Source organism: Scatophagus argus, chromosome 4, assembly GCF_020382885.2.
Source record: "Scatophagus argus isolate fScaArg1 chromosome 4, fScaArg1.pri, whole genome shotgun sequence".
Classification (NCBI taxonomy): domain Eukaryota; kingdom Metazoa; phylum Chordata; class Actinopteri; family Scatophagidae; genus Scatophagus; species Scatophagus argus.
Genome location: NC_058496.1, coordinates 6,466,557 through 6,493,013, shown reverse-complemented (window position 1 = coordinate 6,493,013; position 26,457 = coordinate 6,466,557). Strand labels below are relative to the sequence as shown.

At 41.2% G+C, this 26,457-nt stretch overlaps 1 protein-coding gene across 1 annotated transcript in view; it reads right to left on the bottom strand.

Annotated features, from left to right (window-relative positions):
- Positions 1-26,120, bottom strand: part of bin3 (bridging integrator 3) — a 28,139-nt gene extending 2,019 nt beyond the window's left edge. Inside the window, exons 1-8 of the mRNA XM_046387146.1 lie at positions 25,856-26,120; positions 19,801-19,849; positions 18,934-18,974; positions 14,276-14,337; positions 12,557-12,693; positions 7,814-7,854; positions 3,046-3,187; positions 1,841-1,975 (exon numbers count right to left, since the gene is read on the bottom strand). Coding sequence (XP_046243102.1) covers positions 1,841-1,975; positions 3,046-3,187; positions 7,814-7,854; positions 12,557-12,693; positions 14,276-14,337; positions 18,934-18,974; positions 19,801-19,849; positions 25,856-25,863 — 615 coding nt within the window. The 5' untranslated portion in view covers positions 25,864-26,120. The remainder of the gene's footprint in view (positions 1-1,840; positions 1,976-3,045; positions 3,188-7,813; positions 7,855-12,556; positions 12,694-14,275; positions 14,338-18,933; positions 18,975-19,800; positions 19,850-25,855) is intronic.
- Positions 26,121-26,457: the final 337 nt, after the last annotated feature.

The following is a 26,457-nucleotide window of genomic DNA, read 5'->3' as shown; positions in this document are numbered from 1 at the left end:
CTGAAACCCCCACCACCACCACACACACACACACCCTTTAATATTTATTCATGCTACAACGGTTACAATACTCTTACTGGGGAATCGTTGGCTTTGCTGAAATTGCATGTGTGTCCCATTGTAGGCCAGATCAACCAACATACCAGTGGGGGAAATTCTCACTGATTTGCTATGGGTCACGACAGAATCAGTTCAAGTTGAAAAAGAAACTAAGAATCATGCATCTCCTACAGAAATAATATTTTTCTCACTATGTCACAAGCAGATTTGACACTGTCAGCCAAAAGGAAAGAAGTTTCTAAACCACACTGAACAAGCCTTTTTATGTGCCCAGTCTGAGAGATCTTTGTATGTTTATACCAATATTTGCCACCTAAACCACATGAGTGGGCCATAAGTATCAGGTTACTGATGTTTGTGGGGGTAAAGCGGATATTTTTTTTCCCAAAAGTGGCTTGTTGAAAGGGCCATCGGAAACGTCCATATGACCAGTGATGATAATGTACACCAGATCGGTGTCTGGGTGCCCTCTGTAGCAAAGACACTCTACTATTACAATTAGCCGAGTCACCGCGAGGAGTAAACGCAGCCTCGCACAACTGTGACCACCTACAACACGAAACGGAGCCTTTGGGTAAAGCAGAGCTTTAATTTACATGACTTCTGTCTGGGCATTTTAACATACCATAGTCCCAGCTGCTTAATATTTATACATTGAGGTTACACTTTGACCTTCCGGCCTACAAAAAATAATGAATAATTTAAGTTGCATCCTTAACAATGCTTGACCACTGTTTCAGGAACAAAAAGAATATCAACTGAAGAAGGACAAAGGATGTAATCTTTTAGGCTTTTTTTCCCCACAATGAACACATGCAGCAGAGAAAGCAAAACTGGGAGAAAGAAATCAAGACAATGTCTCAATTCATCGACATCTGTACAGGTGGACAGGTCAGGCCAAGTGTCCCACTGACAGTCACTGGACGGGACTCGTGGTAGTGAAGCTGAATGCTCACAACAAAGGCAGCCTTTGTGCCTTTTCCTGCTGCCGCTGGGAGCTGAGCAGCCAACAGCGGCTGAGAGAGAAGGGAGTGGAGGATGAAACCAAGCACATGCAGCAAGCCTGGGGATGAGGTCCACTGGTTCTCTGGCCACCCACGTGTGGCTGTGTGTGTAAACATGTGTAAATGCTCACTCATGTGCGTGAGCTGCACGAACAAAGATAATGCAGAATGAATAAAAAAAGCAACAGCCTGACTAATGAGAGCTCTTGCACCATGCAAAGTCAGGTAAAAGGGTAAAAATGAGATTTAAACTTAAAAGAGAGAAGACCTGAGCTCAGATTTGTGGCAGTATCTAATATTGGATATAGTTGATTGCACTGTTTGCTAATTTTAACTTCAAAGTACATCATAGAAGTCCATAATTGTCATTAGGTCTGGGATAATCTAGTTTACTAATTAGGAGTGTGCCAGTGGCTGTCCCAAAGAGGAAATGACTTGGCCAGGCAGGTCTGGGGTGGGGGAGGGGGACATGGTGGCGCTAACTTGAGACGCCCAGCTGCTTTAAGAGAAGCTTCAGGTTAGAGGATGACTTGCAGGGCTGCACTGGAGCCAGACAGATGAGGCCTTCCTGGGCTAAACACAGTAGTGTGGGCCATCACTGCGGGTTAATCACATTAGGACTGCGTGGAGGGAGACAGACTGCTAGGATTACACACTCCTATCCATCAGACACTTTATCCACTGTTTAACCATCTCTAAGGGGGCGTAAGAGAACACTGTGGGATACATGTGTGAGCACCTTGCACATTTCTGGGGTGGGGGAGAGAATCACAAACCTGTGCCCTGATGAGAGCCTCAAAGCTGGGCTGGAAGTAGTCGATGCGGCTGTGGTAGAACTTGGGCATCTCGTCCAACAGCTGCTTGTTCTTGGCCTCAAAGTCTTCCCTGACCGGGCGGAGCTCCTCTCTGGCCTGGGGGGGGGGGGGCAACGACAAAAGACCGGGTCACCAGGGGTCACCATCAGCTTTACCTCTACATAACAGCCACTCATTTCACCACATAAACTGATGCTATAATTTACACAAAAGTAAACACTGGTGCAAGGAGTTGCAGAAAATGACAGAGACAAATACCTGTGAAGAGAAACAAGTTAGTTTTAAGTATCTCAGCAATGGAGCCATCTTTGGTGTCTTTTCTTACTGTTCAGAAAAATATTTGCCTAATTCCCACGGAGAAGCAGTGCAAAGAAAAAAAAAGGCTGTAATCACGACCACAGTGAGGAGGAGTGGGTAATGTGGGCAGACTTGGCTGTGAGTGGACTCCAGCACCACTGATCTGTGTGTGAATGTATTAGTGGGTAGTCTACTGTAGGCATGGAGTTATGGAATGCACAATGAATATGTGTGAGAGGGTGAGAATTTTTATTAAGGGGAAGGGAAGAGTTGCTATATTCAAACTACAACATATTGTTTATCTGCTGCATTATGGATCATTAGTTAGTTTCCTTTAGACATACCAGCTGAAATGGCACAGGAGTGTTTTGTCAGGATCATTTCTTTAAGTGCACAGGGATCCAAAGGGCAGGAATGTAGGGCCCTCTTCAAGGCTTTGTTCCCCTGACAGTGCTTTCCTCAATGTGTGTGGGTGGCTCGCCATGTGAGGATGTGTTAGAGGCAATCGCATAGGCAACACTGCAGCGCTATCTGTGAATGTGTGCGCTTCTGTAGTGGCCTCACAGTGTGTACGTGTGTGTCTACAATTCTCAATTACGTGCCTGTAGATGTGCAGCAGTGCCTTTTTGAAAAGGCACTACTTGAGAGCCTGGTAGCTTGCGTGGGTGAAGGAGCGCACATGTACAGTATGCATGTGCTCAACTATTTTTGTTCATATCCAGTCAGCATTTGTGTCTTTTTCAACTTATTGCGCTCTATTCACAACACATGCAACATGGAAGAGCAGGTGAACTCTGCTCCTCTGCAGTTAGAGGCAGCAATAGAGTGGACCATCACGTGTTTCGACGCAAGCTTTAAACTCAGAATACCTGATGCAGTTTGACCATAACGGGCCCCGTTTTTTCTTTCTCTTCATACTTTTCCACTTTCGATTGCAGCCGTTTGTAGTCCTGCAGCGCCTGCTCTCGTCGTTTCACTGCCATGTTGAGGCTGGGGAAGACGCCGCTGTACCTGCAACAAACAGACAACCTCAGCCACCACTGACACAACCAACAGGGTACCACATAAAACACATACAGGGGTGCATGCACATGAACAAAAAATTAAAAAAAAATAAATAAATACTGAAGAGGGTACTGAAAAAGAAAAAAAACACTGAAATCATTAAGACAACCCTCCTTGCTCAATAAAATTTGTAAACATGCACATTCTACATTGTAGCCTATCTTGGCAAAAGTCAACATGAATTAATAAAATCCCTCTCCTCACCATCTTGTTGTAGAGGTACTCTCAAACCCCAGAGGACAGCTCTGCATTAAGCTTCCTCTAATCTATTATCTAATTACTGTAGTTCAAAATGGCATGAAACAATTCATTTTGTGACAATTATCATATTCCAAATGAAAATATATTCTTGCAACGAGAATCCTTGTCTTCAGCACTAAAAATAGGAAAACACTCATCTGTAACTTAGCAACAGGAGTCTGAGCTTCATCCTGGGACTTGTTGCACTGGTTTTGTGGCTGCTTTTAATGGGAAGCAGAAATACTGTATACAGGAAATATTCCTCCCGGTAACAATTAATACAAATTATATATAGAAACATTAAAGTTAATATAAAAGAATAATAGATAATATCTAAACAACAAGAATTGAAGTATCTTTTAATTTTAGCATTATTAACATACAGCGTGCTATAAAGGCCCAGTATTCTTTAAACTGAGGTGGTCACGCTCCATTCTCATTAGTTTAAAAAGACAAAAGACACACAAAAACGTGAAGGGGAAACAAGACCGCAGCGTGAGCTCTTATTAAAATCCCAGCCTTCATTAACAAATGAATAGTAAAACACACCAAAACCAGACAACCATTAAGAAACTAATTGCTGGCCCTTTCCATCACGGAAATACAAACCAGGGACAGTGTTTTTAAAAGGCAAACCACAAGGTTATTCACACAGGTGTCTGCAACATGTGAGTAATAAAAACAATCGTAACGAAGAGAGAAATATATAGCTTTTTTTTTTTTGAATGACTCATTTAGAGCCTTTCATCAACTGTGTAGGCATACTGCTACAATAGTTTATTACGTGCATCTCCGCCCATCGTGTTACTGGCCACAAAACGTGTGGGCTTCAAGATTTACGTTCTTCTCCATGCCAACCCTTGCCCTGTTCTGTGTGGCAGATGGGGGAACCACTGGGAATCTGCAGACTGATTGTGAAATCCTAGATTACGACTGTGTCTGCCTGTGCACCTTACCAGAGGGCAAGGGGGGGCAAGTAGAAAGTGATGTGAACTGAGGATCAGTCTCAGACAAGCAGGGACTGTTTACTACAGGAAGTTAAGCAAGGAGTGGTCTTGTAGCATCTGAGTGACATCACGGAGCCTAGCTCAGCTCAGCTCAGCCCAGCCCTGCGGCCCACGCTCCACTGCTATTTATAAAATACTGCTTTGGCCCAGTTTATGGCAGGGGTGGATGCCGATCCTCAAGTCTACTATCTGTTCCAGTGTACACATACTTGAAGTGCCAAGGGATTATGTAACTGCCCTCTAGGCACGACTGCTCTCCAGCATGATCCGATTGGCTGATGACAACGCAGCAGCAAACCAGCTTTCAGGCCGATCGCATTCTCACCAGAGTACTTCACCTGACAGCACGGTGCTGTTTCCTCATGACATACCATGATGGCCTGCTGTTTGTGCCCTCTAATGTGGGACAGCACTGCCAGCTACGCTTCAGCACACTGAGAGACTTGAGGGCTGAAGGAGGAGGAAGAGCTAGACACAAAGCCAACTGCACAGGGATCTCTGTCCAGAAGTTATCGTGACTCAGCTGTGTCAAAGGCAAGAATATGCAGCAGTGGCCCTGGCTGAAGGTGACTATACGTACTTAGTAATGATAGTTTGGTCTAAAACTGTCCAGGCACTGGACTTTTCCCTCGATGTCCCGGCTTTGGCTGGACAACTACCGGTCAGATGGTTAGGTCTGCATCTGCGGTCAGTCTTGCCTGACTGAGGTCTTACGCTGGTTGAGGGCTGCACGGGGGCCAAGGGCACACCACTATCCATGTGACAGGTCAGGGTGTGGTGTAAAGGCTGGATGGAAATAGCATCTGGACGAGAGAGTGTGTTTATGAGCAGCTGCCAATCCACAGACAGGCAAGTCTGCCTTGTCGGCCAAGCCCAAGTCTGGTCTAGACACCCTCAGTCTAGCAGGCTGGCTGTCCCTCTTGACTATCACCATCACATAACTCACTACTGCAAAAAACACGCAGCAAACCACTAAAAATATGGGAAAGGGAATTGTTTATGTGCAAATTACCACCTTCAATGTGTCACAGTCGCAGATGAAGACATGAAGAATGTCGACAAGGTTACATCACGTGGCAAGTTTTGTTAAAATATGTAAAATAACAAGCACCTGTTGTATAAATGGTGTAAGAGCAATGGGCAACGGGAACACTGTGTGTATGACGCACATGCCAACAGAACCTCCTTTGTCTCAGCAGGAGGAGAGTTTGATCTGCTGCAACTTGCCTTGTGTTTTGTTGATCAAAACTCAAGCAACTCACGCAGCCTGGATACAATGACACAACAGATAAGATGGGAAAAAAAGATAGATAACATCCTGTGCAAAGAAAAAAAAACCAAACAAACAAAACAAAACTTTGTTTGCAGTAATTCCACAACAAAATGAAATCAAATTAAATCCCTGCACCTCACCCCAATAAACTGCATCAGTCTAATGGCTAAGGCCAAATCCCGTCAGTTCCAGGCCTCACAACCTGCCCCAGGGTCAGAGTCTTCCGCTGACTGAGAGGGGTGAATGTAGCTCATCCAGTCAGTGCTCAACCCAGGACAGAGGTCTCAAAACAGGCCTGACTTCTGTCTCACCCAAAAGAGCAACGGAGCAGAAAGGGCCAGGGTTAGGAGGCCGAGATAACACAAATGACTCAGTGCCCACGCACTCCCCTCCCCTCATATAAACACAGTGATGTCACCCGGTGACCCTGCTGAGTGGATGAAATCCACGTTTGGGCCTGAGAGAGGGAAAGAGACGTAGGGGTGGAGTAGGAGCTGCCCCTTTTTCATTTGTTTACTGTACATTTTACCACACTAAGTGTTAAGGATGGATGCCTAAATTTGAAATAGCAATCACACACACACACACACACACACACACATCCGCACGCACCCCATTCAAGGTCTTCCATTAACATTATCGTTCTCCTTTTCAACTCTTCTCTAATTCTCTTCATGATGACACAAGATCACCAATAGAGTATTTTTGAGACAAAGTAAACAATGAAAAATATTCATTAGTGATGGACTAATGGAATCTTAATGGAGGCTTTAAAGTATAGTAGCTTTTGTGTCTCAGTTTTCTATAGAGGACACTTTGATAAACTAATAGTGCTGCGTTTTTAAGAAGGGAAAAAGTCAATGAGGAGGTCAGTTTAGCTCAGCTTCAAAACACGTTTATGAACTTACTTCCTGCACTCTATTTCAGAATCATGTAAATGCCTAACTTTATGGTCCAAAATACCATCTTTGTAAGACAGCGCCCCCTCCAAAAACTGGGTTGGTATTTGCGTATGTGCCTGTGTGAGAGTGTGAGAGCGTGCACTGTCCTGAGACAGTTCTCCTCCTCAACTAGTCCACGGCTCTGGGCCCAGGAAGCTGGGCCCTTTGCCATATTCTGAGCCTGCCCACACGTCCGCCTGCCGCCCACCAGGAAGAGGAAATTAGAACCATTCCATCCTGTCATTGCTCCGCCACCAGAGCACACGAGGAAGAAAGAGCTTAACACACACACACACACACACACACACACACACACACACACACTATTCATGTTTTATGGAGGAATCTCTTCACATTGGTTATTTTGAAAAATGAACTAACAGTCTTATGGGCTTCACTATAAACTTGCAATAGAAACACATGCGTGCGCTCTCTTAGACAGCATTTGTTGAATCTCCTGGGAGGAGCTGAGAGGAGGAAGCAAAACCTTAACAAGCTCTCCGGAAGACGGGTGGGATAGTCCAACCACTCCCTTCAGTACGGCTGCTTTGCATGTGCGTGTGTACAGTATGTGTATGTGTGTAACAGTGAGGCTTAAGGAATGGAATAGCACTCACAGCCTGCTCAAATGGGGGCGAGTATTAGGAATGAAAACCAAATAAACTTTCTTCCAGACACACTACACACCAGACGAGCACCACTCACTTCCTAGTTCAGTTTTACAATCTGTATTACTACACTGTAGGCCTTAATTTGACCAGTGTGGGTAAAATAATAAAAGTGTCAAGAGGCACTGGACTTAATCAATCAAGAATGTCATGTGAATTTACCACATCAAGAACATTAAGTAACAGAAATTAAACTGCCTTTACAGTACTTTCCTCTGATTTTGCAAAGCATTTAAATTCACTGTAAGACCTTATGCAAAAAAAAAAACAAACAAAACACCACTTTACTACTCCTAACAAATGTTAAACTTATTAGCAACAACTTTTTGACCCTGGTCTGGTATAGAGAGACAGTTAAGGCCAACCCTTAAAATCTGGCAGTTAAAAAGTATAAAAAAGTAAGTATAAAAAGTAGTGTACAAGAAATCAAGATGGGCACTTACTTTTTCAGTGGGTCGATAACGGTCTTCTGGATCTGGTTGACCTGTAAAAAAAATAATAATCAATAAGCATCACTATATCAAGAGAAGCAATATTACAAAATGTCATTCACTGTCAAACTGAAGTCAGAACAAAACAGCTTCTACATCTCATCTCATTCATTAGCTGCTAAGTTAGGCCACTGCACAAACATCAGCAATTGTGTATATTTCAAACAGAGCACTCAAGAAAAAGGAGGGGGGGTTCTTGTAAAGAAACTTTCGTGACGTTGACTATTTTATTGTACACAAGCCCTGAGGATAAACCCCTGAATATTCATTGAGCTTGCGATACAAAAGGATGGAACTGTCAGGGGACGGACATGAAAGCAAAGCCCAACTGATTTCAAATCCTGTGGAGGGTGGGCTGCCTTACAAGATGAAAGTTCTTTGCAAACAAACATTTTAACAATAACAGTTTATATTTTCCTGCATTCTCCTTCTGGTTGCCTGCACCAACAGGGGAGGGAGGGAGGGGGGAGGAGGGGTGTTAAATGGAAGTAAACGAACATCTCATCTTGAGGCCTCCAGCCCCGGCACCAAGTCTCATCGACAGAAGTTGGCGCACAATTAATAAAGTTTCCAGCGTCATTTACATTGCATATTCAAAATGACTGCTACTACTGTGTCTTCGAGCATGACAGAATGCTACGTTAACCAGGCAATCGAGTCAAGTGAGGAGTAAATGCTAAGAACAGTGCACGAGTATTTTAAAGCAGCAAGATGTAAAGTGACAGCTGCATGAGAACAGTGAGCAGCACCACTAATCATATGTTCATCCGCTATTGGAAGGACAGTTGAGTAGACAACAACAAGGAAGCGAGATCGCAGCTGTGCTTTGTAAAAATGCCCTGACCATCTATGAGAACATACAGCAACACTCACTGCTTCACACCGGCAGATTTCCAAGTACAAAATGGTTGATTGTGGTTTGAGGGAAAACAGAGAAGCAATAACAAATAAGTACATGGGAATTCACATTTTCTTTGTTTTACATATTCACACCATCCCCCCCTCCCCGACTTGAGCTGCGCCGCTGCTTCTAAGGTGAGAGCATGCAGCGAGGAGGGAGAACAACAGCGGCAGATTTACTTAAGCATGCTGGTGCCCTCTACCCTCTGCCCCTTCCCACAGAGAGGGGGGGGTATAGCTATTCCTTGGAGGCCCCGCAGAGCCTGAGGCCGACGCTCAAGCAGTAGTCTCCATCAGTGAGTCACGGGGCAGAGGCCATCCTGGCACACAGGCCTCCCAAAAATACACACAGATCGCAGAGGAAATCAATATCCCTCCAAACGGAGCATCCTCTACTGCGCTGCCGCCATCTACACTGGGGCTCAGCTTCGGCAGCAGTGTGCCGGCGGGGCTGTGCGCCCTCCTCAGCCCCAGAAATAAACACACAGACCTGGGCCACTGCTGCCTTCATTATCGCTGCACGTTTTATCTGCTGGCTCTCTCACTTGCGAGCCCTACGGCAGAATATCTCGTCTCAACACGGAGAAGAGCAAAGGGTGGATGCTTTTGTGTCTGTTTTGCTGAAGCAGTAGGGTTTGCTGCTGGTGCCGTCAGAACCAACAGTCAGCTTGAAGGGAGAAGCTCGAGTAGCGTTCAAGTGAGCTGTGCTGGATTTTAAACACCTAGCAAACCTGAGGTGATATTTCACATAGCAGGCTGACCAAAAAGTGCTCACAATCACTATTATGCCTCCAGCTCACTTTTGGCCACTCTACAAATGGAGCCACATAGCCCTGCCCAAACCTGAAACTGAACATTGTGTTAAGGTGAGGATTTTTATTTAGTAAGACTGAAAGAAGTAAATCAGGTGTGACCTAGCTGTCAAAATCCACTCAGGATGAAAGTGTGTTTATATATATATATATATATATATATATATACACACACACACACACAACCATGTCAATACAGTTGGTGACTGTTGTCCATCACAAGTGACTGAATCACTGTCACAAGAAGGAAACTAAACCGCATGAAGACAGACAACAGAATCACAACTAACACAATAAAGACAAGGCGCACCTTTGCTACTCAAGACTGCTTAAAATATGAGAATAGAAAATTATATTAAAAACAGAGATGACTGAGCTACAGAGCGCAAACTGCAGGATCCAGTAGATCTCCGAGGTTACAATTTTAGCCAGGGGGAAAACGGTAAGCAGGGAGACTTTGATTTTCAAATGATGTGGATTCAGAGTACCAAACATCTCTACTGAGAGTCAAGTGTGTCTTTGGCATCACTGATAAAAAGCCTTCAGTTTCGAATTTGAAGACAGCAAAAAGTGGAAAAAAAGAAGGAAATTTGATATTGTATAAAATCAGAAGAATGTAAAAGTTACTCTATACTGAAAACAGTGAAACTGGCAGGACTGCTCTCCTGGGCACTCGACCAAGCCAAGTCCTGGAACATACGCACCCCGGGTCACAAACCCACACGCTCCGTCCAACCCACATTCTACTTTGTCTAGTCACTCAAAATTGCTCCTGTAAAATTTGATGAGCTGTGAGCAAAGCCAGTCTGAAAGACTGGTATGTTATAAAGCTAAAGAAGAAAAGAAAGAACCAAAAGTGAGTGCTATAGTATAGTTGCTTTCACTAAACCTTGGGCATTCAGCATATTTTGTATTTAATACAGTACTTTTACATCCTGTGTGATATTGAAGTCGTTGTGTATGAAAATACACTGACATGAGATTTCTCCATATGACATTAATCAGCTCACTTTAAGATGAGATGTATTCATCAACACAAGCTGCAGACTGACAACGTATTTCAAAACTGATGCAATTAGTTTTAATGTTCTAATAGGGGGATTTGCGGCACTGACATTGTTTTACTCTCATTTATTGTGGAAAAAGTTACAGTTAAATTTTATATGGAAATGAAGTCCACTTCATGAGATTTTCACAAAAAATATAAATCATGTCAGCTCGACCCCATGTGTACAAAGCCAGACAGTGTGCTATTCCTGAGATGCTAATACACTTAAGCATGGAATAAAGAAAAAGATTGACTTTGTAGAAAGGTATTCATTTTTCTCAACAAAGGTCGTAAAGGTTATGGAATCTTTCTCGTACAAAACTAAATGTGAAAAGAAAGGGGAATATTTTTAAGGCAACAAATGGGAAAAGCACAGAACACCTAACAGCAGGGCAATGAGTCAAGAAAACACAGATGGAAAAAAGTCAATCGGTATCTGCCTTAGCGCGATCTCTGTGTTCTCCTGTAGTTTTCCCTCTTTAAAAGTCTACCCTGCACAGTGTAGTGCCTTGAGGATGCACACATGCGATGCCACTATGATTCACATTATAACTACCTTTGGCGATGATTCTAATCAAAAACTTGAAGTGCAACCAGCAAATAATCTGAAGAGGCCCAACAGTCAAAGAAGAGATCTTTACTGCGTGAAAGCGAAGCAAGAGTATGCTGTATCGCTCACAATTCTGGAAAGAAATCTGCCTATCTACGGCTGCCCCTTAGGACAAAACATACAAGAGTGAAAAGCACAAAGATTGCGAGAAACATACTCTAAATCAACAAATACTCTAAATATAACAATAGAAACAAAAGCTAGTATTACAACCTTAATGCCGCATCCCTCAACCAACCAGTCAAGTTGTAGTTCATATCCATGCCTGTGCAAACTCGTATAGTATATATATATATATATATATATATTTTATTTTTTTTTTACAATGACAGTCACCTGAATCACAATATGTGAAAAGCCAGTGAGTATGCGGTGGTTCAATTGAGAGAAAAAAAAAACAGCAAAAGTTAAATTCCTTGTATGTGAGGCCATGCAAGGCCAGTAAAGCTAATTATGGCAGAACACGAAGCTGCAGCCATGACAGCGGACAGTGCTTCAAACGTGGATGCTGCTGCAAACAAGCTATAAATTCTAAAATGTGGATGCTTCACACACATCTTCAACCTTTCAACTCTACAATCAGCACAGTGTGAAATGTGAAATATGGTCACAATATGCCTTTCTGTTTCCGAGTCATGGTGCTAAATAATACACAGAAAATGATGTCACATTGAAGTTGACCTTTGACCTTTTGGATATAAAATGCCATCACTTCATCATTTTATCTTATGAGACACTTCTGGGAAATATTTTCTTACTTAGTGACCAAATTCTAATCAGTTCTTCGAGTCCAAATAGACGTATGGACAGGGTGAACTTCTGATGTGTTTAACTGAAGCCAAATATTTCCTGTAAGTAATGCAGGCAATACAACAGACTCGTTCACAAGCTGTGAACAGAGTCACTCCTATGAATTTTGTGGTAGGGCATATTTTTCTGTTGAGAAAAGGCCTTTCCATTGTATGAGTTATTTTAGACACCAGTGAGTCACAAATGCATCAATTTTCACAGCTGATAACCAGTAGCTTGAGCTTATAGAGGATGATGCCACAGATGCTTTTCAAAAACAGCAGAAGGAAAGACATACGGATAGTTTTTAGTGCACAGGCTGCACAATATTGACAAATATGAAAACATGCATTTTCAACAAAAACCCGTCTAGTTTCCTACTTTGTATGTCTGAGGATAGACATTTCCCCTGATACCAATCTGATGGTATCGGTGCCAATGCCAAGTGCCAAGAAAACAAAGCAGAGAAAAACAGCAAAAGTGTGTGATACACTCAATAATTTTAAATTGTGAAAGACTGTGGGGTTGAGTCTGACCTTCTCCTGGTTGAAGGACTCCATTCTTTTCATGGCTGTGTCTAAAGCAGTCATGGACGCCAGGAAGGCCTGGTCCTGCTCACACAGCGGGTTACTAAGCAGGTCTGCAGAGATCTTCATTGCTGCTTTGGACATGGCTGACAGACACACAGACAGAAAAAGAAGAAATACTGTCAAAACACAATTAAATAGCATTGTGAAAAGAGAAGAGGTCTTAATGTGCACATTCTAGTCCAACTCAGAACAAGATCTTTCCTTCTTTTTTTTTTTTCTTGTGGACAATTTTTGTGGAGTACTCTTACAAGGCTTGCAGCGTTTCATCAGTGTATGTGCTTGCTTGTGGTAGGGTCGTCAAAACTGAGGTTTTGGGAAAGAACTAAAGAGCAAAAGTGGAATAGCACAAAGCTGATGGGACTGGCTGCCGTGTTGAATACTCACTAGAGCACCAAGAATATTTGCAATGTTTCTACACTGACAGCACCAATTACTGTTAATCTGTACTCATGCCACTTTGCTTATACACCAAGCACATATCAGATTATGACTTCACAGTCAAAATAAATGAGCTTCACCGAGGAGACATGAGCTGACAGGAGGGGTGGTGGTGAAAATGGGCTTCATGAAGATCTGGAACAGTCTTTTCACACTACCTTGGGATTCTTTCAAGACCAATGTTCAACCAATCAATTACTGTGGTGTGGCATTTCTGCATCTCTCTCCATTTGACAAGTAACAAATTGCTTGATTTGACATCGTCTGAAACAGATGAGAGGCATGTCGACTACAGGGTCACAAAAAATCAAAAGGTCACCTAAGGGTAGTGATTTAATTATTTGTATTAGTGGTGTGCAAATAAGTGAAGTCCCTTGTGATTACCTGCAGCTGAAACAAGATGAACAATTTCTCAGTATGAAAAGCACAGTGATCTCTGGCACTTTCTCTGCCTTTTGTTACTTAGTCTAATTGAAATTGTGGACCAGAGCAGCCCTTGAAACATATTATCGTACCTTGGCAGCTAATTGGCAGTGAGTTCAATAGAGCCCTGCATATCTCCACCCTTGACTCAATAAATGATGGTCGATATAGAAAGCAGTGTATTAAATGCAGTGCTGACATGCAGAGTACGTCCAGGTCTTTGTTTAGTAGCAGTTGGTGGAGACGGGACCTGTGCAACAGATGGAATCCATTAACGATAATGAGGGCCTGACAGCTATGACACTTTGATGATGCAGACATCCATATTCCAGAGCACAAAGGAGAGGAAATGAAGAAGCCTCTCACTCCTCCATCCGTCCCCGCTCATCCACCCCCACAACTGACTACTTACCACAGGCCATGTCTACTGCTGCTTCCCAAATACACAACTCCAAAACCAACAAATAAGCAAATAAAAAAGTAGAGTAAACATGGTCTCTGTGGCCGACAAATACATGAATAAATGAAGGCAGAGATGGCAGATAAACTGAGCCCTAACTGAACACTGCATAAAAAGATACACTCATAAATCCAAAACACACACGCACTGTAATAGCCCAAAAAAACTATATGAGATTAAAGCAAAGGCCTGCACTCTTATCTCATTTGTCGAATTGTTCAGAGAGCTGACGCCACCACCAAACAAACCAAGACAACCAAACGTCGTTCTGAAAAACCTGCCAAGCAACATCAAGTATGTTGGTGAACAAGTGGAGATCAATGGCACACCCGGCAGTAACATACCTAAATCAGCCTCAGTGCTTTTCTTCATGTCCTTGTGAAGCTTTTTCGTCTGATCCTCCAGCCTGTAAGACAAGAAGAAGAAGAAGAATGATTATCAGCCAGCTTCTGGTCTAGTAAAACAGTAAAGCATCAGCAACACTGAAAACAATGAAAAAATATGTGCGGAAATGTATATCAGACAATGGCATTAGTCAGAGATAGAATAGGGAAAAAAATGACAAGAGTGACAAAAATAATGAAAGTACACCACATCCACTCCTGTATTGTAATTAATCTATATGGGATTCAAATCCTATTCCATCAAATCGAGATGTTTTGACAAAACATTCAAATGAAAAACCCAGAGAGGGAAATTAGTACATAAAGAAAAAAAAAGAAGGTTCAAGAAGAAATTACACATTTCAATGATTCCACATAAAGTGTCATTATAACATCCGTTAGCTAATTAATAATACAGGGAATCCTTCTTGTTACTGTCAACTACATTTGCGCTCAAAAGCATTAATGTCTTCAGTCATTCCACTGCACATATTCTATTGATGGGTGTTAAAAATGGCAATTACCAGACTATGGAGGCTGAAAACACATGCCATTCATTATATCAATTAAGGCAAACGAGGGGTTTAGAATCTCCCCAGAGACTGCTGTCATATCACTTCTCCTGGTGTGATGAAAAAGGGAAAGAGGTGGGGTTTGATTTCCATCTTTGCTTTCAGGGATTAAATCAACTAGGACTACATTAAGCTGTGCGATGCCATAGGATTTCTGGTGGGGACACCATGGCCACTGGCCACAAGATTTTAAGACACTGGTGACACACATATGGCTATGCAAACCAAAAATGGCAGTCAGCTGCCTACAAATACAGGGTTCAGCAGCAGGGAAACAAACAAACGGTGGGTTGCTACAGCATACCAAACATCAATGTGACTGCTCCTACCTTGATACTGGCTGTTTAAACTGTTATACCTAAGGAGCAGGGATTTAAAGGAATAAAGCACCTCCAAATTATTACTATTTATCATCACGATTATTACATTTCTCAGTCGAGCTTTAATATGGTGAGAGAACACACAATAGTGCAGCATGATTTCATAAACTAAAACACAAATGACAGGGTACTAAAAGAAATGTCCAACTGCAGCAAGGCAACAGACTGTTTATTTTTTGGGATTATACACCTTGTGCAGAATAATCCCAAGAGTTTTGAAGCTTAACTTCTTATAGTCATTTCTAAACCTCTAAATTCATGTGCAGTACAATCATAACACACATGTATATAGCATTATAACAGCTCTGATTTTAGACTGTGACTTCTGGTTGCAATTTAATTTATTTGTTTTCGTGGTCCTAACAAAGAGCCAGTAAACTCTGAAGATGTAGGGTCTAAGGCTAACAAAAAAAAAAAAAAAAAAAAAAAAAAAAAAAAAAATTATTATTTTCTATCATAACTTGTCCCCTACATGCTTTTGTTTGTCTTGACATGTTTAAGGATTTTGCACTCAATCGCCACAGACCAGATGGAGGTTGTTCCAAAAATGTCATTTTCAGTGAATGATGTAACTTCATCTCTTATTGTTCACACCACAGGGAAAAAAGCACTCTGTCAGAACAATCTCCACAGTAACTTCTTGCGTTCTCCACCAATTAGATGTAACTGGGTCTCATAAGCCATGTCAGCCTTCCACTTAAAAGTCATCAAAGTATACTCTTACATTTCAGATATTTAGAAATAGATGTTGATGTAATCACACCAAATCCTGCTCAAGTTATATTCAGTGTATTATTAGCAATAGTTGAGGCAGGATTTAGTCAGTGATGATTACAAAAGCTTTCTCCATTTCCATTACCAAAGGCTGCCCAGTAAAATGATTGTGTTGTGAAGAATTCAGATCATTGTGTATACATTATTTTTAAGCCTGTTTTGAGTGATACCCACAACTAGAGAATTGTTATATTATATTGTTAAACACATATGCAAATATCAATATGTGGTCAGTTTTATTATTTTTGTCTTTGTGATGGCAGCAAGTTGAAGCAATTGAGAATTAACACAACACAACTAGACTTGAATGCAGTTCTGATTGCCAGTGGAATTAATCGAGGGCATCAAGTAAAACAAACTAAAATAGTCTTGTAAATTGGCTGACACAGTTAACACTTGAGAGTAATGAAAGGAGACAGATATGAGATGAGAAAATTAAGAGTACAACAATGAAAACCCTGCCAATCACGGAGCTCAGGTTCCGGGACAGTGAGTGAAATCATCTCACTATGTAAACAAACTAGCATTTTCTGAGACCAATGTCTGTTAGTGCATGTGAAACTAATGCTCCAGATACTAACTCCGACTGTAAAATGTGTTGCATCTTCCCTACGCTATCAGCACTGACAGCTAGGGAACCATTCTGGATGAGTGCCAGGTGAGCCTAGAGTCTCTTTCCAAGAGGTGCTAATAGAGCGACATAGTGGAACAGCTGCTGCTCCATGCTCCTGTGCCCCGACGTTGGGCTTGTGCAGCCACAACCGCCAGGCCACATCGCCTTTTGGAGACTGGAAAGACACTACTGCATTTTATATGACTTTCACACACAAACCCTTTATATGAAAACAGAAACGGAACAGACACTCAACCATTTTATACCTGGCTATTGCCATTCTCACAAGGACCAGGTCAGGCACTGTAGTTCAATATAAATCACTGCCAAGTTCAAACAATCGTACCAGACACTGCTTAAATCTTTGTAATAACTGGAGATGTCTGATTTTGATTTTGTTACCATAGCATTTCTTCGTTCCCAACACCGACTCTGATACATGAATTTTGCACATGGGCCAACACTGAGTACGGATCAGATACCAGCATCTTAAAAATTATATATAACAACTCCATACTGCTATCCTTGTATTTATGTTATGCTGTGGATGTGATTAAAGTCACAAACTGCTCACCATTTTTGGATACTGGCTACTTGTGCAGTAAAAAATCTATTGAGGTGCGTAGAGGTGCTGGGATGCTGCCGGGAAGTTAAAATTAAATCTGGCCATTGCAGTGTTTATACCAGCAATTTCACTTGCACCAAGTAAAACAATTCACGCCAAAAGTGATTTTCTCACACCCTTCTTCCAGGGTTCATACAGCTTTTTAAGAGTAAAATTCAAGCAATTTTCAGGCACTCCTCCACTGTATACAGTCCTACCTCCTCTCACCCAAAATGACCTTTTGCCAGGTGGACAATGCAAAAACAGGAATCATGGGGAAGTGAAGCCTACCAAGTAGATTTAGGTCACAGATGCACCATGATGTGTTGATATGGATCTCTAGGGTGGGGAACCTGAATGTCTGTACATGCCTGCTGCTCTGACTCATCTATAAGGTCTATTGGCACCACACCTTGCTGATAATGGGCCCTCCTACTCAACAAAACCTGAGAGAAAAATGGTGCTCCCACTCATTCTGCGGGGCCCTCAGGGAGTTTCTATAACCTCAGCCTCACAGTGAGAGAAGGACTGGATGCACCAGGCTCTCTGGTCTTGGGTGCTTAAATGCTCTGAACCCGTATCTCTCCGACGATTCATAGAAACACTGAAATCATATTACTCTATTTAGAGTAGTCTGGTTAAGATCCGGCAACAGTTAATAAATGTACTTTTTAGTTTATGGCTTTTAGTGTTTTTAATTTTTTCATTCAGAATGGCTACGTCCACAAATGAATGAAATTCTTGGGCATTCAAGGACATTTTTTCAGAATTCATGAACACTAATGCATTTACGTTAAGTGCAAGATCTCTTAAGCTCTATCTTAAATTTGGGTTTAATAGAAGTAGGGAGGGGAACATCTAACAGAAAGTAAGCTCTCGTTCACAATTTCTAATTTCAGACTCCACCATAGCTCAAACGTGGGTCCTTCACAGTTCAATGTTGAGAAAAAAAGTGACCAAACACAGCAGGGACTGGCAAATTGTGTGGGACAAAGAAACTGTATGTACAATGAAGCGTGTGTTAAGTGTTAGTTTCTCAGAGTGCTTTATAAACATGCAAAACCAAAATAAAGTAAAGTTGCACAGCAATTGTTTAACACACAAAAACAATCTAATTTTGGATCAACATGCATAAATTTGTGAAAAGATATCAAAATGTTTTCAGACATCCAACATCCTTGTCACACTGTGGCTGGTGCCTATTTCTTAAATAAGCACAAATATAACAACTTAAATGTAACACTTCAAATCACTAGTATTTCTTTCTATCATGTGTACAGTAATTAACAAAGGATTAAAGTGGGGGCAGCAGCAGCAGCAGCATCATGGTAGAAGGAATGAAAAGCTGTTATTCTGTAATTTAACATTTCAATGAAAACACATTTTCTAAATAAGATTTAAAAAATTAATTGGTGATGATGACACACGCACACATACAATTAATATTTTGACCAAGATAATCATACTGTGATTTTTTTCCATAACAAGCCATGGACATGGACTGGGTTTACAATTAGAACAGATAAAAATAGAGAAATAAAATGAATCGTGGGAAAAGTTGAGAAAATTCACCTTTTGACTGAAGGCAACAAAACATTTCATTTTAATGAGAATCACTAACACGCCAACAAGTTACGAGTTCTACTTTAATACAAACATTCAAAATGTAAACTTACTTTTGAAGCTTGTCATATTCCCGCTCAAAATCTCTTTCAACCTAAAAAGGAAGACATTTCATGACAAATTCTGAGACACCATCATTTAAAATATGTTTGCAAATAAATTGCAGAGATTTCAACATTGTTTCAAGATGCAGATTATATTGATAACAAATTGAAAAAGATGCAACACATATTATTAATAAATCCTGAGTGTGCTTATTTGTGGTCTGAATCAATGATGACATAACTGTAACTCCTCTGGGGCACAGTGGAAATGCAGGTAAAAGGTTTTGGAGTAAATCAAGTACGCAGGGTGAGCAAGAGCTAAGACAGTTTATCCAGCCTTGTTTCTAAAATACACCAAACAGGTTACAGAGGCAGCATGGGTTCCTGTCTTGTGGTTCTGTGGGCTCCTGGATTTAAACACAGTGGCCAAAACAACGAGGAAGGCAGCTGACACTTTGTCACTAGTGGGTCATCTAACTGGGCAGCCTTTAACCCACTCCCTGGTTTTTGTCTAGGATGGCACAGGAAGCTGGAAAACCAGTTTGACAGTGACCGCCAGGCCACAGACCCATTACACTGGAAGTGGTTTTCTCCAGCAAGGAGAACACCCACTGGCTGTCACTTCAAGGTAACCACCTCTGCCCCCTGCATGTCTCAGACAAACTGGCATCCAATCAGTCTTTCTTTGATGACATTATTTAGACTACTAGTCAAGTTGTACATATCATTTTTAAAAATAGTCTTAAAGCATGTTTTTTTTTAATTTATTAATTTACATAAACTTTGTGGAATTTTAGACATTAAACCCTTTTGAACTGTGAGGAGACTGAATCAACTCTTGCACTATTGAGTAGTACTAGTGTACCAGTGACTTACGGTTTTAGAGACAATCTGCTTCTTTGGTTGTCCAATCTTGAAGGGAATCCTGCAATCATACAAAAGGAAGAGACAGACATAAGCAACAGGGAAATGAAAATGATTACTTAATGCTTGAACTGTCATCTGTTGCATGATGGGTGACTAGAGGACGGCACAGGTATAAAGGTGAACAAGTGGCCCCCTTCAGATTCCTGACATGGGCGATTTGAATTGTGTTAATTCCTGATTCTATCGAGTGTGCGGTAAAAGCCATCAACATTAACTTCATGTCATCACTGAACACATCTGGCTCCCATTGCAGGCGGATATCAGTAAACAGAAGTGGTTGTCCCCTCATCTCAGTGAGGCTTTTCTGCAAGAGCAGAGCTGGCAATCAAACACAGATGTGCATGCTAGGTTGTATATTAGAAAAATAGTATGCACATTTCAGAACATCAGGCAGATACCCTAATATACTGGGACTGAAACGGGTACAGCCAGGACAGAAAGAAAATCTGATACCAGTGCTACAAATCAATCAAAACACAAAACACGCCTTGTGGTTTAGTGTAACTACAGTAGCAGAGCCTAATTTTCAGAATGAAATACAAACTTTTCTTCACTCTTGAAAGACAAACACACCGACATCCCGACTATAGTTTTGGGCAAAGAAAAAGAAACCTGCTCCTCCTTAGTTAAAACACAATCTTTTATCCCCATTTCAAAACCCTGCCTTTGCCTTAGTAAGTCGCTGAGCTGAGCATCAGAGTGCTTTGTGAATCCACGAGACAGAAAACACATTGTCTTACCAATGTGCTTGACTGTGGGTTGTCATTGATGTGGCACTAATAGCCTGAAATCTAAGCTACATGATGGACAGTTGCTGGTGACAGGCAGGGTGAGGCAGCAGCTGCGTCAAAAGAAAGGTGTGTAGACTAATGAGATGGAAAAGAGAGGGTGTGATGTAGGGCCTCGTTGTGCAACCAGGGAATGCTACTGATGTGTGGGGAAGATCCTTTTGATGACAGCTCAATCACAAAACTCAACATGGTCAAATAACTGCAGGATTAATCTAGTAAAGAAAAAAATGCAGGTTTCACTCGTGGCTCGGGTATCAAGAGTTCCTTTGATTTGTTGGCTCTGTACTGATGCTGTGTTTTAGCTTGTATCAGGTACCAGTTGTCCTGACGTTATCTTAAATGAAGGTTTGGATTAATCCTGTATTCAATAAAATCCAAAGTGATTACTAACGCCTCAAAACATTTTGTTGCTTTTGGCTCAGGAAAGTAGTCTCACCCATTGTGTCATAATTTGGGTGAGCCAACGCGGAAAATAACCACAGAAATTAGTCACCACGATCCATTGTGACTCACCTTTCTCCGACTACCTGAGTAGAACACCGTAACGTCACGTTAGGTGAAATATGTACTTAGCAGTCTTTGGAATTGCATGAAGCTCTCCCACAGCTACAATAAGGAAAACCAGCCTCACACAGCCAGAAAGCATTTTTGCAACATCACTTTTCAGAGATTTAAGTCTGGAAAACATAAGACATGCACGCCTACCAATCACCAGAAGTTTACCACTTGCCTTCCCTTAACACTAGTTTCTTGTGTTGAGTACGCATCCCATGAACCCTTGAGTCAGTCAGTCAGTGTGGTTAAGCACCTACTCTCCATGTAACCATTAGTCCTCCTGCTAATGCAGCATTCTATTGTCTGGCATATGCCTTCATGATCTGTAAGACCTTTACCCACAACATTCTGCAGTTTATGAATGATGAATCCGCAATTCAGGCAATAATTACACACAGCTACACAAGTGACTCACACTAATAGGTTTTATATTAATAGGTACTATGAAGCTTGCTAACTGGAAGGAGCTGCAAAACAAATTGAAGACACTCATTCCTCTGAGGGACATTAGAGGGTTTCTTGTTAATAATATTGTGATTGTTTTAATTAGTGTGTCTGTGTGTGTGAGGACTGCTTTGTTTGTGTGGCTGAATTGTATTATGATGATGCTGTATGTAATTTGTCTCAGGTATGTCTTGCAAAAGAGACCTTGTTGTCCTGAATAAAGAACGCTTAAATAACTAACAGCAGTGTGTCCATTACAACGATAAACAACTTAAGGGAATGTCACGCAACTCGTGAGTAAAAACAAGGCACATATTTGCTGCACAGCGTCAAAATGCAGCAAGAGTGGTTGTATTTAAAGAAATGTGACAAGTTTAACATCACTTTGCTGATTTGTTGCATTGCTTTTAAATGGAGAGCAAGCAGTGGTGTATTCAAAGCATTTTCTCAATTTTGCATTAGTTTATGTTTCTCTGGTTGGACAATTGGTTTTCTACCAGCACTGCACAACGTTTGACAGTTTTGTTGTTTGCTCCCATTTGGTGGGTGTGTCGGGGAGAAAATTATGACATCCATAGCAAAAAACCTTATGGAAGATTTAAGTATAAAGACTCAAGTACCGTGAAACATATATTTCAATGCTTGCATTCAGTGTTCTCTTTTGCTACTTTTTGACACAGCTAACCTGCCAGGATTTGTTTCTCAATGACATCAACATAGTGTAAATGTATTGAGGTTTCCCTTTAACCTACCGAATGGTATATTTAATTTCATAGATTCAGAGTATATACACTCAGCCAAAGGAAAGCGGTCACTCTTTTCAGCTCCTCATGAGAACTGGCAAACACACTGGGTGATGTGTGCTTTGGGGAGGGAGAGGGAAAATGTCGCAGGCTACCAGAGGGAGAGAATGAGAAAGAGGGAGGATGGTAGTCACTGTGAGAATCATTTCTAACGTTTCTTCACACAGCAATATTTCGGTAGGGGCTGTCACATTTAGAAACACTGGTAAGTTGGGTCCTGTGAACCCAGAACTAGTGTGTGACATGGCTGAGGCCCTGCCACAAGACAGCAAACTTACACCAGCTTAAGTCCAAATTTTTCTGAAAACGAATCTGAGCCTCGTAATGGCAGGCATTAGTAGTTCAGCTGAATGCTGCCTTAGTATTTAACACTGAATACTTGACAACTGAATAACTGAATATAATCTACAGTTATGGTATTTATACACGTTACAGCACTTGAATAAATATGCAAAGACAAAGAATTGCAGGTTGTTGATAATATTTTGTCATTTCCCATCTTCTGGCCTACTGCATTAAAAAAAACTCCTCTCTTACACATTTGCTGTCATTATCATCAAGTTGGTGAACGCACATTTACAGAGCTATCTGATCTTTGCTATAATAGGCGACACGTCACTGCCATCAAGTAAGCACGTAGGCAAGAACAAAGACACAACAGTCTTCTCTATGCGAGACAAATTACGCACCGACTGGAAGAACCAATGGCTTTTCACAAAAACTGCAAATGTGTACGCCATTAGAGGGACAGTGCATCATTCGACCTTGGATATGCCACGGAGCACAGAGGGCTAGTTGAAGATGTTGGGAAGTAGAATTGTTCTGACGATGACCCCAGAGTCAAATAGCTCACGTCATAGAAGCAAGTGTGCAGGCCCTACTGGAATGCATCAGTCAGCAGAGCCCATAAAGGACTCTTTTCACTAATCGAGCACCCCACTCTTGACCTTGTGTTTGGCGGTGCATGCTGGTAGAACCATCGCTTGCCAGCTATTGACTGTCTGACTGAAATGAGCGACGTTGTCCTGCTTACATGATTACCGTCTTCCTTGACACTAAGAATGCGTGACATATTATAAAGGGAGTTAATGTACATATACATCACGAGTGAACTGAAAGACTGTAATAATGCACTTTGGTTTCTCCCCATTTATGCTTGAATTGTCTCTATGAATCAAGCACTGAATTCATTAGGATTTCCTTTAAAACCTCTAAAGGGCAGCACACAATTGAGGACTGGTATAATAACAAACCTTCCAATCTTGTAAAAATCAATTCAGGATTCAGCTATGACCGTCATAGCTGAATCCTGGATGATCTAACTAAACTCAAAACATATTGTTAAAGGTGCAATCTGTAACCTACTCCCAGAATTTTAGTTTCAAACCTATTTTTTCCTTGTCTATTTGGAACTAGTGCTGATGTAGGTCTGTGGAGAAAAATGTGTATCATAGAGAGATATTAATTAAATGAACTTGTATGGGAGAAGAATCAAGATTCAGAAATGTACAAAACATATTTTGTTGTGGACAAATACTTTTTTCTTGCTGCCATTTGGCTGAAAAAGATAGCAGAGCCTTGTTTGGTATTGTTTAATTTCTCAGATACATCACCAGCTGGGTGGAAGCTTTCAAGACTTGTAGATTCAGCTAATATCTGTGCAGATCACCCATATCATTACAACACCTGCTAACACCACCTCTCTTCATTCAATGAACTTTATTCCATAATTCTCTGCAGTTCCATAGGAATTTACAAAGCACTAGAAAAACTTCCAAAACTCCCAAATCTTTGAATGAACAGCAGCTTAATGCTGGTAGCCGTCAGTGCAGTAGAAATATTTTAGAAACTGGTGCTAAAACACAAGAGAAAACAGAGAAAAGTGCTGTAGTATTGCCTTTTTGATCAAACACCAAAAAACCTCCAACCAGAATGCACTGGGAAATAAAGGGCCAGTAAACGCTCCCGTTGGGGTGTGATGTACTGCAGGCTGGGTGGGGCTTGGTCTTGGCTTTTCCGGTTTCAAGCAGGCACAAAATGGCTGGCCTTGTCTTAAACTTTCATATTAACATTATAGTTAAACAGTAAACTACAATATGTTTCTGAAGCTAAATATGGGCAACACTATATAAGAGTCTTGACTGAAAAATTATTTTCTCAGTTCTTCTAGGCAATTGGTGCAAACTGCCATCACAACAAAAGATGACATCTTGAAATTGACTGCTCTGCCAAACCAGACAGTCCCAAACCCACAGATATTCATTCTTCTGTAACATGTTTGGCATCTTTCCGTGGAAAATTACATAAAAACTAACTGCTCACCACAATAGTTGCTGAATGGTGTTAAGACAACTAAGCAATTAATCAACTAACTATGCTAGCTACAATACTTGTAAAAGTGACTTCAGTTGGGGGCAAACTGACAAATAATTCTGAGGATTCCAGGTAAACACAACTGAACTTTTAAGAAATAACTGTGCCAACTGTGGACCTAAAATCTAAATATTAAACTGTGCTCAGCTGTCAGAGGCTAAACTTGCTTCGAGTGGGTAACAGCAGACTTTGAGTTTAACTGAACACAGCAAACTTAAGGCAAATATTTCGCGAGAGAACCAACAACAGCTAGCTTTTCAAACTTGAGTAACACAAAACCACGTTTGCATGTGAGTGCCCTGGACCCTGGTTTATAACAGTAAGTATATTGGGGATATTGGGGACACTGACCGTGCAGACCTGCTTTAACGTTACCCAGCATATACAGGTGGCAAACTACACATCATCTTATTGATATTATGTGCACGCGGGAATACAAAAAGCTGCAAAAACCCTCAATGATCTTTAAATACATATCAAAACACTAACGTGCCTGCGGTGAATCGATCCTTTAAATGGCTTCACTGCTGACCCTGTTGACCTAGCAACAAGCTACATTCACTTTCCATGCTAAGTTAAGGCACATACTAGGTTTCTTTACAAAGTGTGAACAAACAGATATAACTTCAGACAGTAGCGTTAGTCAGTTCTATTTCCACACGTCTATTTAAACGACCTAACTGGAGTTAACAAGGTGCTGTACAAGTTAGCTAGCTAAACACACGACTTCACCAAACACCTTGCGATCGAAGTTGAGTGTTTGACACAACTAACGCCTTGCTAGCAGCTGTTTACCAAAACAGACGTTGCTGCATCAATACGAACTGTTAGAAAACTCTCTAGGAAAGGTTTTATTCGAGAGCCGAGTGAGTTTAACAAGCTAACGCTAAACACTAGTTCACTGTTTGTGTAGCGCTACCAGGAAATAGCCGGAGCCTGGTCGTCAAGCCTTGTAACCTCGGTCATTATTCATTTATCCTTTCCACATTATGCTTTTAATCTAATATACTTAATTAATCATTTAGCCGAAATACATACCAGCTCATTTTGAGTGAACTTTTATTCCGATTTCATTGGGTAGTTTTTTTTTATCTTCCGAGGACCTCCTCCATTTCCACCAGTCAACAGTCCGGCATCAAACAGGAAGTCCGGAGCTAAGCCGCTCGTGTTTCCTCTGAAGTTTTTTTAAATATCAAAAATAAGCAAAGCGTTAAAAATTCTCACAAATATTTTAACGTGTGACTATAGCAGGAGCTAATACTTACTGCTTACGTGTATTTATTCAATGGGTTTCTATAATTCAGGCATGTTCGCCAGCGTAAAAGTCGTGCGCGTGTCCATGTGCGCGCACAGGCGTACACGCGCACGCAGACACCCAAGTAAACTGAGGTTAAGTGGTATTTTTCTTTATTCAAGTACTTACATAGAAATAACAAACAATTGCATTACAACAAACTGAAGTGCCAAGTAAACAGGGGAGTACATCTCCCCATCACAAGGATATAGTAAAATTCATTTCAATATTCAGCTCATCATAAAAGGACCTTATTATAAGGTAATAAAAACATGAAATAGGCTAAAGACATCCACAACATTTTAAACAAGACCCCTTTGTTTTCTTAAAAAAATAATAATAATAA